This window comes from Argiope bruennichi, chromosome 10 (assembly GCF_947563725.1).
Source record: "Argiope bruennichi chromosome 10, qqArgBrue1.1, whole genome shotgun sequence".
Classification (NCBI taxonomy): domain Eukaryota; kingdom Metazoa; phylum Arthropoda; class Arachnida; order Araneae; family Araneidae; genus Argiope; species Argiope bruennichi.
In genome coordinates, this window is record NC_079160.1 from 97,989,361 (window position 1) to 98,006,918 (window position 17,558).

At 26.6% G+C, this 17,558-nt stretch overlaps 1 protein-coding gene across 1 annotated transcript in view; it reads right to left on the reverse strand.

The window, feature by feature from the left end:
• LOC129988925 (peroxidase-like) overlaps nt 1–10,425 on the reverse strand; it is a 44,987-nt gene extending 34,562 nt beyond the window's left edge. The window contains exons 1-2 of the mRNA XM_056097210.1: nt 10,214–10,425; nt 8,849–8,912 (exon numbers count right to left, since the gene is read on the reverse strand). Coding sequence (XP_055953185.1) covers nt 8,849–8,912; nt 10,214–10,346 — 197 coding nt within the window. The 5' untranslated portion in view covers nt 10,347–10,425. The remainder of the gene's footprint in view (nt 1–8,848; nt 8,913–10,213) is intronic.
• Nucleotides 10,426–17,558: the final 7,133 nt, after the last annotated feature.

The window sequence follows — 17,558 nt, forward strand, 5'->3', positions numbered from 1 at the left end:
CTTCATTGTTAATATATTTTTTAAATTTAATTTATACACTATCTGCAAAAATAACTTTAAGGTTATTCTTAAATTTAATCACATATGTCCAAATAATCAAAGGCGTGTTTGTACCCAAGATTAAAATTAAGATTAATAAAATTGATTTCTTAATAATATTGATTCTAAAATCGGATTTTCATTTCTGCCTTTACTTCATAGCAAATACAATATTTTTATTAACATATACTTCATTTGTGACAGATTGATTCCATTCGTGTTTTAAAATCACATCAAATAATCAAGTGAATTTTTTTTAAAGAAATCATACAATTTCAATCGTTTAAAAGCCTAAAAATCAATCCATAATCCGGATCCCCAAAGACGGCTAGTAGTAGAAGAACGTGATTCTCTAAAACGGATGCCATTTGCTTTTGATTAAATCAAAGAATCTACCAAATTTATCTGTTTTCTTCTACGGAAAATCTTATTTTAACTACATTAGGAGCTAGTGTTTTATATTGAAACGTTTTTTTATACACTATTTTGTCTTTTATTATTTATGCTGTTTTCCACCATGGAAGTCTAATTCCCATGGATATATATTTTACAGTCCATTCGAGTATTTTACTGCGCTATTATGTATTGTATTGCATTTTTGTGTATTTTATATCTGACAGGATCCTTTAAAATTGACTTATGGTAATTTGAGTGATATACAATTTTAATGATACTAAATTTATTTACAGATAATGTTGATTCTTGTATTTGATAAGTGATCCTTCTTTTGGGTAGGTGTGATTGTACAATAATACTCATCATATACTATATTATTCTATATTCAACAATATTATACAAAATATTGTTTAAAGTCATACAATATTGTACAATATATATGTTTTATTGGAAAAGCTACCAAATTGGCAGATAATAAAATATATTTCAAAAATGTTTAATAAAAGGTTAGAAAATGAAATTTAGATAACATTTTAATACTCGCTCAAAAACTATAAATACATTAGTTGTAGAAATTCTTTTTCTTATACAATTTTAAAATTTAGAAAATATCAATTTATTGATGCCTGTTTTATTTTTATACATTTCGATTATTTGAATAAAGTTTGTGAAATGTTTTAAAGTATATTTAACAACAATTATCTTCTTTATTCTAATAATTCTAATTACAAACACATGTATTGAGACGATATTAAGTGCATTCATTTTATGCATTATCACTGCTATGCAATTAGGAGAAGATTTTTTTTAAAAAGCCAAAAATAATATCATGAACGGATTTTCGATCTTGAAGTTTGAATCTCTTTTAAATAACTCTACTTTCTTGCCAAAGAGCTTTACTATATTTGCATAATTTAGAATACTTGCATAAATACATTTTAGTACATTCAATTTGAGTATCCACAAACAGGAGCATAAAATTAGTTTTGGTGTTTTTGGATTGAAATTTATAGATAATACATATTAGCGAAAAAGCACTCAACAGCATTGTTACGATATCTTTTAGATATTGGCCAGTATTCCGAATATGGAATAACATCATGGAGGTATCATGCAATTATCCTTTGCTAATAGAATAATAATGAATTTAATTTTCCATTCATGGTTATTAGAAATCAGCGCACAAGAACATTTACTTCATTTATTATTATCTTTTTATTTACTTAAGAATTTGTAGTTAAAGTTTTTTTTTAAAAAAAAATCGTCTGTGTGGTGTCTGCAATTTTAAAGCAATCTATACTTATATAAATCTTAATGTGTGTGTGTGCGTGTGTTTTGGCTCTCTACAGAAAAGACAATTTGAGCTACAGCTACCAAATTTGGTACGTGTATACCTTGGAGGTCGGGAATGTGACCTGGGGTCCCTTTTTTGAATTTTGAATTATAATTTCAATTATTAATTAAAAATTATCTTTCCCGCCAAAAAATCTTCATTTCCCCATCGCCAAATGAGTAAGGCTTCAGCATTTTTCCCCACGCTAATGAGGCTTAGGCTTACTATTTTTCGGCCGATTATTTCAAACGATTCTGTTTATTTTCTTATTGTTTGATGCATTTAAAATTAAACGTTGTTAAGGAATCGATCTTTCAGATTCATTCTGAAGTACTTTTGAATTAAAATAAAACAGAATAAAGGAAATTAAAAATTTCAAACCTGCATAGCGTTACCCCAACTGGCGTAGAAAAATTAACGCATTTGCGTTATCATAACTGGAGTTGAAAATTCACGCATGCGCATTGTGTTCTGATTGTTTACATCTATTTTCATCGGAAGCGGGCCTTGATATAAATTATTTTTTAGGTTCGTTGTATGCTTTTGTAATTAAATTGTATTTATGTTAGTTTAAGTGCATCGTTTTTTAAGTAATTTTTTTTACCTGTTTTCGACCGATTATTTTAAACGATTCTGTTTACTTTCTTAGTGTTTGATGCATTTAAAATGAAACATTGTTAATTAATAGACCTGCTCATGATGAATCTGAAAAAATTTTGTTGACAAATTCTTGAAATATTACATAAATTAAGAAAGATATTCTTTAGTGCCCATCAGGTTTAAATTCTCAGTGACTGTTTTCAGTAATCATATTACAAAAAAAAAAATGCTTTGTTTCAGTAAAAAATATTGTTATATTAATTGCAGATTAATCATTTCCACTTTAATTTAAAGCATAAATTCTATGAGAGCTAACAGAAAATTAGAGAGATACATATTACGTTATGACTGAAGGCCTTTATAATATTATGAGTGAATTGAAATTTGAAGTTTTAAAATATATTAATGAAGAAGCTTTTAAAGTAGGAATTACATAAAATATTTAATTATTAAAATTTTAACGAGCATTAAGATTGGTGAACCGGCTGCTCGCCAAAGGCGGCTAGTATGAACAGAATTGAAATCAGTAAGACAAATATCTTGAATGTATAAAATCCGTTATTGAATCTGGCAAAGCTCTTCGAAACAAATTTATTTCTTAGTTATCATTAGATTTTCAAATTTTAATAGTTCTTGAAGCAGTTCATTTAACTAAAAATTCATTTGTGCTTCTTGATTGATGAAAATGATTTATTAATTGACTACTGCCTACTTGAAACAGCATAATTGTTTTTTTCGATTATTATTGGCTACTAAAGGAATTTTAAATTTCTCAAAACGACCGGTACAACACAGTTTTGAATTATTTTAAATCACAATTTTATATCGTTTTATATTTTTGTATTTCATTATTCATTTTAATCGAAATATTTGGTAATTTACTTTTTACTCCTTTTACGATAAACTGAGGCAGCAATGGCAATTTAGCACTGCAACACTTTCAGAATTTAATTATTATTAGCCGATTTATCTTAATTAAATTTTTATAAAATAATTCCTATTCTTAATGAATTCGAGGGAAAAAATGCTGACAAGATTTTGTAGTACACATAGTAATGAATTACAAAATATATTGTAATTTTTATGGTAGAAAAGGATAGAAAAAATAAAAGAATAATTTAAAATATATTTTGATTACTATATTCAATAGTAAAAATATAACGTTTTAATTCTTTTAGGTAATTAAGTTGGCAATACCAAATCGTAAAAACTTGAGACCTTTAAACAAGCAAATTACTGAACCTTCATTAAAAATATAAAATATTCTATAGCAATTTAATCTAATTACATATTGTTTAGAACGTTTCGAAAAATGCGTCATGCTCCTAAGATGATTTCACTTTTAAATTTTAAATTACTAGATTCTTTTGTAGACTTGTTAAATCATTAATCAAAATATGTGCTTTTTTATTTTTCTAAATATCATTACGTGTGAAATTTAATAAAAATTTAACAAGACTTTTTGGAAATTATAAGGCTTCATCCCAAGCTCTGTGTTTGCCATTCAGTGCACTAATTGGACACTTATTCTCATTTCAAGAGCTATTTTTCTCGTGGAAACCCTCCAATTTCACTGAACTCGCTTTTTGATGGCCTTAAAGCTATTGAAAGTGTTCACCGTACATTTTTTGTTTATTTTCTCGAAACCGACCTCATTGCCAAGCTCTTTGAAACGACAGATTTCAACAGACACCGTTTGTCGAGACACATTAAGCAAACGAACGACTTCTCAATGTCGTTTTACTTGCTTAAGTAACTCTAAAATAGCAGATCTTTCGCTTGTAAAATGCCAAAAAAACAGTATGTAAACTAAAAGATACATTATAAAATAACTTATAATTGAAGTGGTAGACAAAAAGAAATTAGTTAACTTTTTTTCCATGATGCAATAAATTTTTCCCGAGTTTCTTTGTACCCTGTATTTATTAATTCCTTGGACATATATAGACTGAGAGTCGTCATACATCTATTTTGCCTAAATTACGGATGAAATTTAATCCGCCATTCAAACTAGAATAAATAACACGTACTTTCTTATTCATGACTGATTGGTATCATCTGCAAGAAAAGGTTTCTTCAAAATTCTAATTCAGGGGGGTTTGGGACACAAAAATCGTCAAATTTTCGAATTTTTTTTTTTTAGCTGAAAAAATTTTGCATGCTTTTCTGCTTAAAATAACATTTAAATCATGTTTCTGTCTTAATTAGAACGAGAGATATCATGATTTTTGTTGACCACTGCTTTGAAATTCCAACTGTCAAAAAGGCGTTGCCATGGCAACTTCATCTCTGTAAATGTAAACATACATTTCCGGCACTGTTTTAGCTTAATTTTTGATTTTTTTTTGAAATAAATTTTTAAAGAATTTATTTTAAATCCTAGATTTAGTTTGTATGCAACTCAACTCCTTCAATAATGAAGTGAAACGAAGAGATTCAGTGTTTATTAGAACCTCTCTACATTTCATGAGACAGCGTGCTTTTTAATTTTCTGCTCTAAAGTTTGTTTTTTTAATTGTAAATGTAAAATTAAATTAAAATAAACACTTGTGAGGAAGGGAGGCGTCTTTTATGCATCTGGAAGCTTTTAAATGTATTTAAATAGTTTTAATTCTTATAAATTTTATTTTTAAACTTTAAACGCATTTTTAACCATGTTGCGTTTTTTCATTATTTGTTGTGATCAAATTGATATAAGTCCAGATCATATAAAGATAGAGGTCTGAAATTTGAAGCACATACTTTTCAAACTGTTTGCCTTAATTTTGATTCAGCAAATTAAAAGAAAAATTACTTTTCAAGATATGAATTTTTAAAAAAAAAAGTACCAACGATTTTTTCAAAATTTTCATTCAAATTTTTTTATTTTTTTAAAAAATTAATATTTTTTAAATTACCGAATCAAAATGAAAGAATATATATTTGTGTTTGATTTAATGAAAAAATTTTGAAAATTGATCAAAAATATTTTGAGTTATATCGATTTAAAACAACGTCACTTTTTTTTAAAAAAAATTTTAATTTTAAGTTTAAAAAAAAATTTTGAAAACTCTTGTGTTGTGATTTTGCTTATTAATAAGATGGTTGATCAGTACAAAAAATTTCAAAATTTTAAATTAATTAATAAAATTTTTTTCAAAATGTGTCCTGGACCCCCTTAATTTGCATGTCATATCGCCCAAATAAATAAATTCTTACATAAAATCTCACTGCCTTTATATATTATTCTGCGCATCAGCAAATTAAATTCCTTCCAAACGCAATAAATTTTAATTTTATTTTTTTTTCTTATGAATATGTATTGAGAGGTTAACTTTGTGTAATGACTTTTGAATGGCTCCTTATATTATTTGACAATCGTATGTAGTATCAGTGTTATCTAATTTATATTATTTAGGTATTTGAAATTCTTATAAAATTCATTGTTTTTTTCTATCACGAAATATTGTACCTCATAGGTATAACGGTTAATTTGATAACTTTAAAATTTATTTTCATATTCTATATATTGTACAGTTTGTTTTATTGTAGTTTTACTTGTGTTTTCATAATATTTATGCAATATTTTATTTTGTTGTTAAAGATGTTTGTGGCTTTTCATTTAATCTTGCATTACATATAAAAAGCATAGTTTAAAACTTCATTTGAAACTTTTATTTATTATAATGCAATGAGTATTTTCACTCATCTATGCCTTTTTCTCATATTATAATATTTTGTTCTGCATATCTGTATTTCTCATGTAGACTAATGACATTTGTGTTTTCTTTGTTATATATATTACTTCATTTGCAACATTCTTGTAATACTAATGAAGTGCATTATTTATTTTTTCCACTTATTCTGTCATTCCTTCTTTTCTTATTCATATGCAAAGAATCTTTCATTTTATTTTTTGTATCTCAAAAAGACATTATAAAAATACGTTATTTCAAAGAATTTCTTTTAATCATAAATTCTTTTCATCACAAAAAGAAAAAAAAAAACATTATAAAAATATGATTTTATAAAGTATTTTGTTAATTCTATAATTTTTATGCCATTTAATATAATATTTATTTCGTGTGCCATTTAATATAATCTTCATCTCTACCAAATTGGAAATGCTCCAAATGAACTCAAGAGACAGAAATATGATGTATAGTGAAGTTTAGTATTTTTATAAAATATACTAACACTTATCATATAAATCCAAAAATCAGTATAACTCTAATGGTAAAGCTCTGAAATGGGATTAGAAGCAAATGTACTAACAACGGAAATAAAAATAAATATGTAAGCTTACTCACATGTCAAAGGTTTTTAATAATAATAAAATGCAACAAAATTAAAATTTTCACATGGCATGAAATATCTATTAACCCTTTCTAGGGCCGTGGGAAGTATGCTTCCCACCAAATTTATGAATCTTTGTATGAAATTATGTAGGTTGGCATAAGTTCTGGCAATTTTTTTAATAAGTCAGAAACTTATAGGCTTCAGTTCTTTATCTCAGACAAAATGATGTGTCTTGATTTGTTACTTAATTATTGATGAACCAAATTAATTAATTAATCAAATTAAATTTATCTAATAAGCTAAATGAATCCCTTTTCTTATTCTAATTTCAAGCCTAAAAATATTTTAACATAATATGACTAGAAAAAAAATGGCCCTTTATAGGGTTAACTCAGATGATGAACATTTTAAATGATATTAAAATTTAACAGATAGTAAAACTTTCTATAAAAACTAAATACTAATTTAATTCAGGCTCAAATTTTCTTATATGCTATTAGAGTGCATAAAGTAAACAAATTCGTCATATACAGGAAAATGCCACTTTTATTCGGGCAACAAACATATTAAACTGGATTAGAGTACAAATATTAACATTTGTAATATTTAGACTGATTCCAGGAATGATAATTTGTATTAGAATGAACATTTATTAAAAGATACCATATATCCCCAGATTTTAAATGAATAGGAATAGTTTCGCCAAAACCAATATATTGTTACAAATCTGTAATTTTGCTACCCGTCACGAATAGTGTCATCGTGGGCCAAACCGTTAAAACCGTTGTAATATCTGTCCATTGCGTGCTGAGCTTGGCGACTTCGCGATAAATTTGGCGAGTTTGGCAACTAAATGGATAATACTGGAAAGTTCGAGAACTTTCACGATACATCCATTAAGAACCGAGATTGGTCTGGAAGATTCTAGCCCCGCCTCCTGGAACTATAAAAAACAGGCTCTCTGAAGCTGCTAAGAAGTGTGTTTGAGAGTAGTCGGAATCGCCGACAAGTAACAGACATAGACAGTAATTAGACAGCAAGCAAGCTGCTTCACTAGCGATTAAATGCGCTGCATTATTACGATTGATTAGCAATATTTGTAGAAAAATTTTTTTGAAACAATATGTGTTATCTTAATGTTATCCAGTATCTCCCGTATTAAAGTGATGACTTTGATTAAGATAACGATTTTCTTGCATAGCATTTGAGAAAAAGCTATGAAATACATTTCTTTGACTTGAATCTAGCATTTTTACTTAATCTATTGTGGGAATAGTATGTATTTAGGGCTTTTTCTCAGACACAAATTTGACACGGAATAACAGTTGTAGTCACATACCAAAATAATTGATTTAAATTATTGTGTTTGTGAATTATTGATTTATATTCAACCAAAACTATAGACAGAGAGAAATTTCAATTCCTTTGAAAAAATTGGTTAAAAGTTTAATAATAATGTTATTTAAAAACATTTTATTTAGTAACATAACAACATTTTAGATACTAAACTTGTTACCAAATTTTATTTACTCTCTTATTTTTTTAATTATCAAATTATAAATCCAGCGTAAAGGCAGACAGACTTCCTTTGAATTAATGTTATTCAAAAGTTGACAGAAATCTACAAAATGTGCCAAAAATCTATATACCAAATTTCATCTAAACACAAAGCGTCTTAATGCCCTTTTCTTTAACTAGGGGAGATCTGAAACATGGAGATTCGACTTTTTATCAAATTCGAATATCGATCGATTTATTGTTATTTTGAGTTCAAAAAATAGAGTTCAAATTTTTTGATGGTTAAAATACTTTATACATACTTTGTATAAAAGAAAAAAAAAGTATAAAATGTAAAAAAATTTGAGATTTAAAAAAAAGCATTAATTTTTCCTGACAATTTTTTGTTCCATTTCTTCTACCCCAGAAATTTCTAAAATCACTTTAAAGAGACATGTTATTCCAATGATTAATGTAATCTATCGTGGCCTAAAGGTGTATAACTTATATCAGATAGGAGAAAATTTATTGGATTCCCAGTGACTTCAGATTTACTATACACACCTACAATTATACTTATTAACATTGCTTTACATGCCAGGTGTTGTAAAGTATACAAACATGATTATTGATACATTGTTCAAAGTCCTAACATTGAACATCTTAAAAATATTGGATATTAAAAATGAAAGAATTTTTACTTACAATTTACAGTCTGGTTGCATTAAATCGTTATAAGCTTTTTTGGCTTTCGATTCACTAGGGGGCGCTACATAAAAAGAGAATATATATATAAAAATCCTAATTTCACTTAAAATTAAAACAAAATTACATGTCATTAAAAAACCTAAAGCAAAAGGTATATCTTTTGTCATCCGAAAATATGCTTTAAATTTCGAAAGAATTTTTATCCCAATTTATAGTATCGGTTTGCAAGTAATTGCAATTTTATTTGAGAGAGTTCCCTGTTTGCATAAATATGATTTAAAATATACAGTAATTCAGTTGAAGTGGAAATTGACTTTATATGAGACTTCGAATTCTTTGGAAATCTTCCACCATTTTGAAATTTTACATTATTTATATAAAGATTCAGTCAAAAGTTAAGTTAACATTTAGTTAAAGATTTCGGTTAATTAACTTTGATTTGTTACTATACAAAATTATTATGTAAAGCACCAATATATAAAATCTGTTTCTTATGCAAAACTTCTGCTTTAATAAAATGAAAATGTTTACTTTCTATCATCGTTAGTTAAGGGTTTTCAAATACAAAGAAGACGACTTGTTATATTTTTGGTAGTATATAGTATTTAGTAGTATATATAGTACTATATAATATTTAGTAGTATGTATAGTATTATATAATATTTAGTATTTAATAGTGTAGTAGATAGTTATTATATTTTATCTATAAATCATTAATGTTTCAAAACATATATACTATTTTTAGTTAAAAATAATAATATTTGAGAATAGAAGGTCATGTAGAGTTAGAAACAAAGTCTGACATACATCTAACATCATACAATTTTATGACAGACTGAATTGAATTTATTAGCTTGAAGTCTTTACAACTTTAATTGAGTACATTAATCGAAATTCTATATTATGTATTTGTCAATGATGATTCGTAATTTGAGATTTAATTCCTTTTCTTTTACTAGAACAAATAAAAAATGTACAAAATAATGTATTCATTACTTTATAATATACAATTTTTTTGCTCTTGAAATTATATCTCACACTTATTTATAATACTGAATTCTTTTATCTCTGAGTTATCAAATATTATTTTTCATTTAAAGCATTATTTAAATTAATTTAGAGTAAGTATTTATATTAAAACCTAATGCATTTATTCAACTGGAAACAACTCCAATATGCACAGATTAAAATAAGGTTAATCATTCGTAACATTACAAAGAATTTTAAATATTGGATTCCCCAAAATTAATTATTGGATTTTAAATAGAAATTCTATAATTAGTTTCAAATTGTATATCAATTCTCATTTAATAATTAGTTATGGCACATAAAAAAAGACATCCAACATCATTTTGTACTTACGATTACTTTGTGCTTTTCCATAAAAATTCACTCCTTGACCAGGATTTTGAAGTAAAGCTTGGAAAGACTCAGAAGGCACCACTAACCCCAGAATGGGAATAAATACCAAGTATGTTAAGTAAGAAGAAGACATCGAGCGGATTTTGGCATGTGTTACCCGTAATATGTTATTCCAATCCACGTTCTGGACTTAAATCCAGAATGTGTGTACATATCTCATATAAAAAAATCGAATTTATATTTTCTAAAATAAGACGCCTGTGTAAAGACGCCTCGCCTCCATTACAGCTAAAAAAAGAACGTTCTACTTAATGTTTCACCTGTCATTTTTTATTATTTGTAAGGAAAAGTTAGAAGGAAAACATCTTTGTTTGTGCATTAAAGAAAATTGCTCACTTCTTCGAGTTTGATTATATAAAGATATTTGTATTTAATTTATCATTATATTAATTTTTATGGTTATTTCTGTTTTCAACCTTAACATTTTGACGCATTTCGATGCAAGTTCCATTTCTGAAAAAAAAATTTCGATGTGTAGTCTATAAATGTTTTCTAGTAGTTAATTATCTAATATTTTTAGGATAAAGGCATACTGTAATTTGGATAAATATTTTAAATGAAATCAACAATAAAAGTTTATAATGTTTTAGTCAATAAAATAATTAAAATAATAAAAAATTACGAAATTAAAATTTCTGTACTGCATATAATTAATAAAAGATTATTGACCTATAATAAAATACACCATTGTTTTATGATTAATATCAATAAGGTGGTTGTTTTTAAAGTAAATCGAAGATATATAGATTTTTTTTTAAATAATATCTTTTGATGAAGAAAACTGTTTGGACACAATAAAAAAGATTATTGCAACTTTTTTCTGTAGGTTTAAACATTCAGCATAACCTCTTAAAATACAAATTTAACTTGTGAGCAAAATAATAATAAAAATAACAAAATAGCAAACATATGAAATAAAAAAAACATGCTGAAAAAATCTTTATCACTTCATAAAAAATAAAATATTATTTTAAAAACAAATATTATAATTTGCATTAAAATGTCTATTAATTATAATTATTAATGCATGTCTCTCTGTGTGTTGGCATTCTACAGGTTAGACAGTTTGATTTAAAATTACTAAACTTAGACCATAAATACTTAAGAAATATGCACTTAATATGGAAATATGCACTTAACTTGGAAATATGCACTTAATATGGAAATATGCACTTAACTTGGAAATATGCACTTAATATGGAAATATGCACTTAACTTGGAAATATGCACTTAAAAGGGAATAACTTAATTTTAAATTAGAATTCTAAATAATTACAAATCAAGACTTCGCAGTATTTCCTTTTATTATTGCTAAAAATCTAAAAGCATAAAAATGAATTTTGCATCATTTTAAGATTTAAAAAAATGATCTTTTCATAGGTATAATTTAATTAAAGTATTTGTTTTAAATACGTATGATAAAAACTTTCCTGGACCTATTTTATATGGATATATTTCATCTGTACTAATAATAAAGATTTATATATGTGTGTTGACGACCTACAAGGCCATTTGAAGCACAGCTAGCAAATTTGACACCTTGACGAGTGCGAATATGCATCTCGCAGCGATTTTTTAAAAATTTCCAATAATTAAAGAATAAGTAGAATTATAGCGGCTTTATTTGCGATAACTTCAAAAATTAATATTTCACAAAAATAAATTTGATGTCCTTTCATAATTTAAATATTTTTCTTTTGAATGATGCTAATTTAATAAATACGAATTTTTTTCCGAATTTTGAACATTTTTTGAAAATAATTTTTTCTTAATTTCCAAAAATATATTATATTCTTGTTCAGAAATTCAAACCGTTTTCAGTGTATGATCAGATGGTTAATCACGTTATTTTCTTCCTTTTTTGCTTAAAGAAGAAGGATTTTGTAAAATATTTGTGCTGAACAAATAAAAAAAAAGTGAAGTTATAATACCATAAAAATCAAAAATAGATGAAGTGGGGAAGTAAAAACTGGTGTACCTTAAGAAAGTAAAATAAATAAATAAAATAAAATAAATAAAAATAAAAATAAAAAAAGATTGCACTTTAACTTTTGAAGTCATTGTACTTGCATTAACTAGTAATTGAAATTAAATGATTAAGCTATGTGTCCACCTTAAAATCCGTATTTTTGTGAAAGTTTCCGAAATTATATTTTTATTTTTTCGTAATATTTTCACACATCTAAATTTCAAAAGGGGCTTATCTTTGTTGCAAAAGTGATAAGAAACAAATTTACTACCAAAATAATTAATCAGAAGTGATAGTTTCAAAATTAAATCCAAGCCATAGAAATATAAATATTGTATGTAAACTGTGATTTCTTTAATTCTTTAGCAATGGCAGTGTAAAATTTATTTTTTGCTACAATTCACCTTTTATAATAATAGATTTATTTATCACAGAAATAAACTTTATTCATTTATTTATTTTAATTGTGGGCTACCTGGAAACAGCTTTTCTGCTTAATTTGTTTTCGATTCCATTATCTTCACCTTTTCATTATATGCATAAAAAATTCTTATAAAACTACCATTCTCATTGATTTTGGAGATTTTAAAATATGCTACTACAAGGTGTCCTGATATAGACTGACGATTTTCAAAAATGCATAACAGGAAAATGGTTAAGGTCAACCCTTAACTGGGGAGGTGAAACTTTAGGACTTAACAGGGGAGTGCGGTCTACAAGACCGCATTTCATTTACAGTCAAATTAAATTTTCTAATGAATGTATTAGTATGAAAAACTGCCAATATATTTTGCAGATATTTTTCTTGATATATAGATATGTTTTAGAAATTTTTCAAAATATATTATCATTGAAAAAAGTAAATGCGTTGGTACATATATTTTCTTCTCAAATTAAATGTTACATTAAATAATATTCTTGAAAAAAGCATATTACTTTTTATATCATATTTATTTCTACAGTATATGAAGGTACATAGAAGACAATATAAGGTAAAATTCAACATTGATATGAAAAAAAAAATGACAATGGGTAAAATTGGCCCTTTTTTTATCGGCTTGTGTGACTTTCATACCATGGTTTTCTAGGGCATTTTAAACATACTTGTTAAGAACTAGTATAAAAATCAACCTATAAATTCTGTATATATATCTCTTGGTATATTAATATATTTTATAAATTTTTTAAAATACATTATCACTAGTAAAATTAATTATGTTTGAACATACATATCAAAATCAATTGAATGCGAACTTTCATTGAAAAACTCTTTTTTATAATTATCCTTATCACTAAAATAATTTTATGCTTTATTTAAAAATGTCTGGAGCACTGCTTCATAATAGGATCAGTAAACTGGATGATATTTTGGGGCCGAAGTTTTAGCGCCATCTGCTAAGCCTTGTTTATCACTGGGACACTAACAGGGAGATGCGGTCTTAGAGACCGCGCTCGAAGAGATAGCTGAATTATTTTAAAAAGCATCTGCTGAAAACCGTTGAAAAAATGCCCGTGTATTGAAGGTCATAAAACAGGAAGCTACAGGGTCAATCCATTCAATTGAGCTAAAAACAGAATAGGGGTGACCGAAAATCCTTCGCTAGCGGTCTCACGGACCGCACGTTCCCAGTTAAGGGTTAAGAAAGAAATTATTGTAGAAAATTCATGTGACAAGGCATAATTTTTTCCTCCCATAGTTTTTGGTTTTAGTTCAAGAAGTTTCCTTACAGATGCCACTATAGACGCCTTTATCATTCTTTCTGTGTGCAAATCATCTCAATTCTCAGCCTCCGAAGGGGTTACTGTTCCGACTTTAAAAGGAGTGTTTTGTGACTGGACGAACATTAGACAGTTGAACAGCAGATTCTATACTGAAAATGCCGTACTCATTGCAGGAAAGGATTTTTTCTTGTATTGGGTTACCACCGATTGGGAGAGAGTATTACTGCAACAAGAAGAAACTTTCAGAGCAAATTCCAATTCGCTAAGGATCCGAAAACGAATACAATAAAGCGATTGTACGAGCAAACGAACAATGGTGATGAGAAAACAACGATGAACAATTAGAGCAATGATGTTGAGGATGAGAAAATTGGAGCTGCTGGATGACACTGCACAGCTATTACAGAAGCACTTGTACAGGCCATTAAAGAAACAATTGCATACTCCCTAGAAACTTAGTTCGAAAGGCTGAAGCCACATGTCAAGTGAGCAAAATGGTGACACATGCGTGAGTGCTTAGATTTGTTCCCATACAAAACTGAAACATAGCAACAGCTTCATCCCGTATCTATAGAGAAAATAAACATGTTTGCCAATGAATTGTTGGATATGATTGGCAACATTGATGTAAACTCTATATACGGTTTTCAGACGAAGCATATTCCGTCTCAATGGATTCGTCAAAAAGGAAAATTGGCAACTTTGGGCAACTGAGAATTTTCATGTGTATTTTTCAAAATCATTATATTCTCAAAATGTGAATGTATGGACGGCTATTTCCAGTAGAACTGTAGTTGAACCCTTCATTTCATATGATACAATGATTTCAAATTCTTCTTCTTTAATATATGTACACATTTTGTGTATCAAAGTATCATAATATAGGTAAATGTATAACACATACACAAAATATGCAGAACAAAAATTTAAATACTTTCGTTGGAATTTGTTATAGATGTTTCGCACGGACGTAAAGTTTTGCTGCATTTTTAAAATCTTGTGCCGAATTTTAAGGAATAAAAATAAAGTCTATTCAAATGTATTCGAATGCGTAGTTTTATGCAATTGTAACTGAAAATATAAATATTTCATAAAAAATTAATTTAAGATAGAGTTTTGAAGTTAGGCGCATACTCTACAATACATATTAAACTATTATAAAGAAATTAGATGCATTTTTTTTGGCTTGAAATAAATAAAATGAGCAAGATGAATTTTTCCTGAAATGAAAGTCATTCGAAAAAAAGAAATTATTTATTGACCTATTTATCCAACTGATGAATGCAGCATTTAATTCATTGTTTTCTTAATAGCAGGATTGTTTGATTTTGTATAGCATAATGCATAACTTTAAATAAATAAAATGAGCAAGATGAATTTTTCCTAAAATGAAAGTCATCCGAAAAAAAGAAATTATTTATTGACCTATTTATCCAACTGATGAATGCAGCATTTAATTCATTGTTTTCTTAATAGCAGGATTGTTTGATTTTGTATAGCATAATGCATAACTTTAAATAAATAAAATGAGCAAGATGAATTTTTCCTAAAATGAAAGTCATCCGAAAAAAAGAAATTATTTATTGACCTATTTATCCAACTGATGAATGCAGCATTTAATTCATTGTTTTCTTAATAGCAGGATTGTTTGATTTTGTATAGCATAATGCATAACTTTAAATAAATAAAATGAGCAAGATGAATTTTTCCTAAAATGAAAGTCATCCGAAAAAAAGAAATTATTTATTGACCTATTTATCCAACTGATGAATGCAGCATTTAATTCATTGTTTTCTTAATAGCAGGATTGTTTGATTTTGTATAGCATAATGCATAACTTTAAATAAATAAAATGAGCAAGATGAATTTTTCCTAAAATGAAAGTCATTCGAAAAAAAGAAATTATTTATTTACCTATTTATCCAACTGATGAATGCAGCATTTAATTCAATTTTTTCTTAATAGAAGGATTGTTTGATTTTGTATAGCATAATGCATAACTTTAAATAAATAAAATGAGCAAGATGAATTTTTCCTAAAATGAAAGTCATTCGAAAAAAAGAAATTATTTATTTACCTATTTATCCAACTGATGAATGCAGCATCTAATTCATTGTTTTCTTAATAGCAGGATTGTTTGATTTTGTATAGCATAATGCATAACTTTAAATAAATAAAATGAGCAAGATAAATTTTTCCTAAAATGAAAGTCATTCGAAAAAAAGAAAATATTTATTTACCTATTTATCCAACTGATGAATGCAGCATCTAATTCATTGTTTTCTTAATAGCAGGATTGTTTGGTTTTGTATAGCATAATGCATAACTTTAAATAAATAAAATGAGCAAGATGAATTTTTCCTAAAATGAAAGTCATTCGAAAAAAAGAAATTATTTATTTACCTATTTATCCAACTGATGAATGCAGCATTTAATTCAATTTTTTCTTAATAGAAGGATTGTTTGATTTTGTATAGCATAATGCATAACTTTAAATAAATAAAATGAGCAAGATGAATTTTTCCTAAAATGAAAGTCATTCGAAAAAAAGAAATTATTTATTTACCTATTTATCCAACTGATGAATGCAGCATCTAATTCATTGTTTTCTTAATAGCAGGATTGTTTGATTTTGTATAGCATAATGCATAACTTTAAATAAATAAAATGAGCAAGATAAATTTTTCCTAAAATGAAAGTCATTCGAAAAAAAGAAAATATTTATTTACCTATTTATCCAACTGATGAATGCAGCATCTAATTCATTGTTTTCTTAATAGCAGGATTGTTTGGTTTTGTATAGCATAATGCATAACTTTAAATAAATAAAATGAGCAAGATGAATTTTTCCTAAAATGAAAGTCATTCGAAAAAAAGAAATTATTTATTTACCTATTTATCCAACTGATGAATGCAGCATTTAATTCATTGTTTTCTTAATAGCAGGATTGTTTGATTTTGTATAGCATAACGCATTTATATAACGCATCACATAATCAAAAAAAATCACGAAAATCAAGACGATAACTAGAGAATAAAATAAAAGTAAACGGGATATAAATATTTAATATTCATTTTAAAATCTTGGAATTGGATACAAAATTAGGTTCTAATAGTGCGATCTTACGTAAAATTTTAAATAAGGCATTTTATTAGAAATGACTCTTTTTTCGAAGGTATTTCTAAGATGCAGGCCTTTCTAAAATTACGTTCTAATATTTTGATCTTATATAAAATTTTGAACAGAGTACCATATTAGAAAATAGCTTAATCTTTTTTGAAGGTCTTTCTGAGGTGATAGAGCTTGAAAATTCTTTTCACAGTTTAAATTATTATTTAAAAAAAATAAACATCATATTCTGTCGCGTAATCACAAAAAATAAAATTGAAGACAGACTTTTCATACATGAAAGGAATTTAAATCATTATAAGTTCTGAAAACAAAGGTGAAATGTCATGAGTAATACTATGCAGCTGTTTTGTCTGAAATATTGGATTTCATTACGTGCAGTTAAATTGTTTAGATATAACTTTACATTCATGATACTGTGAAATTGCCTGACATTGAAATTGTGTTACTTTAATTGTCTTACA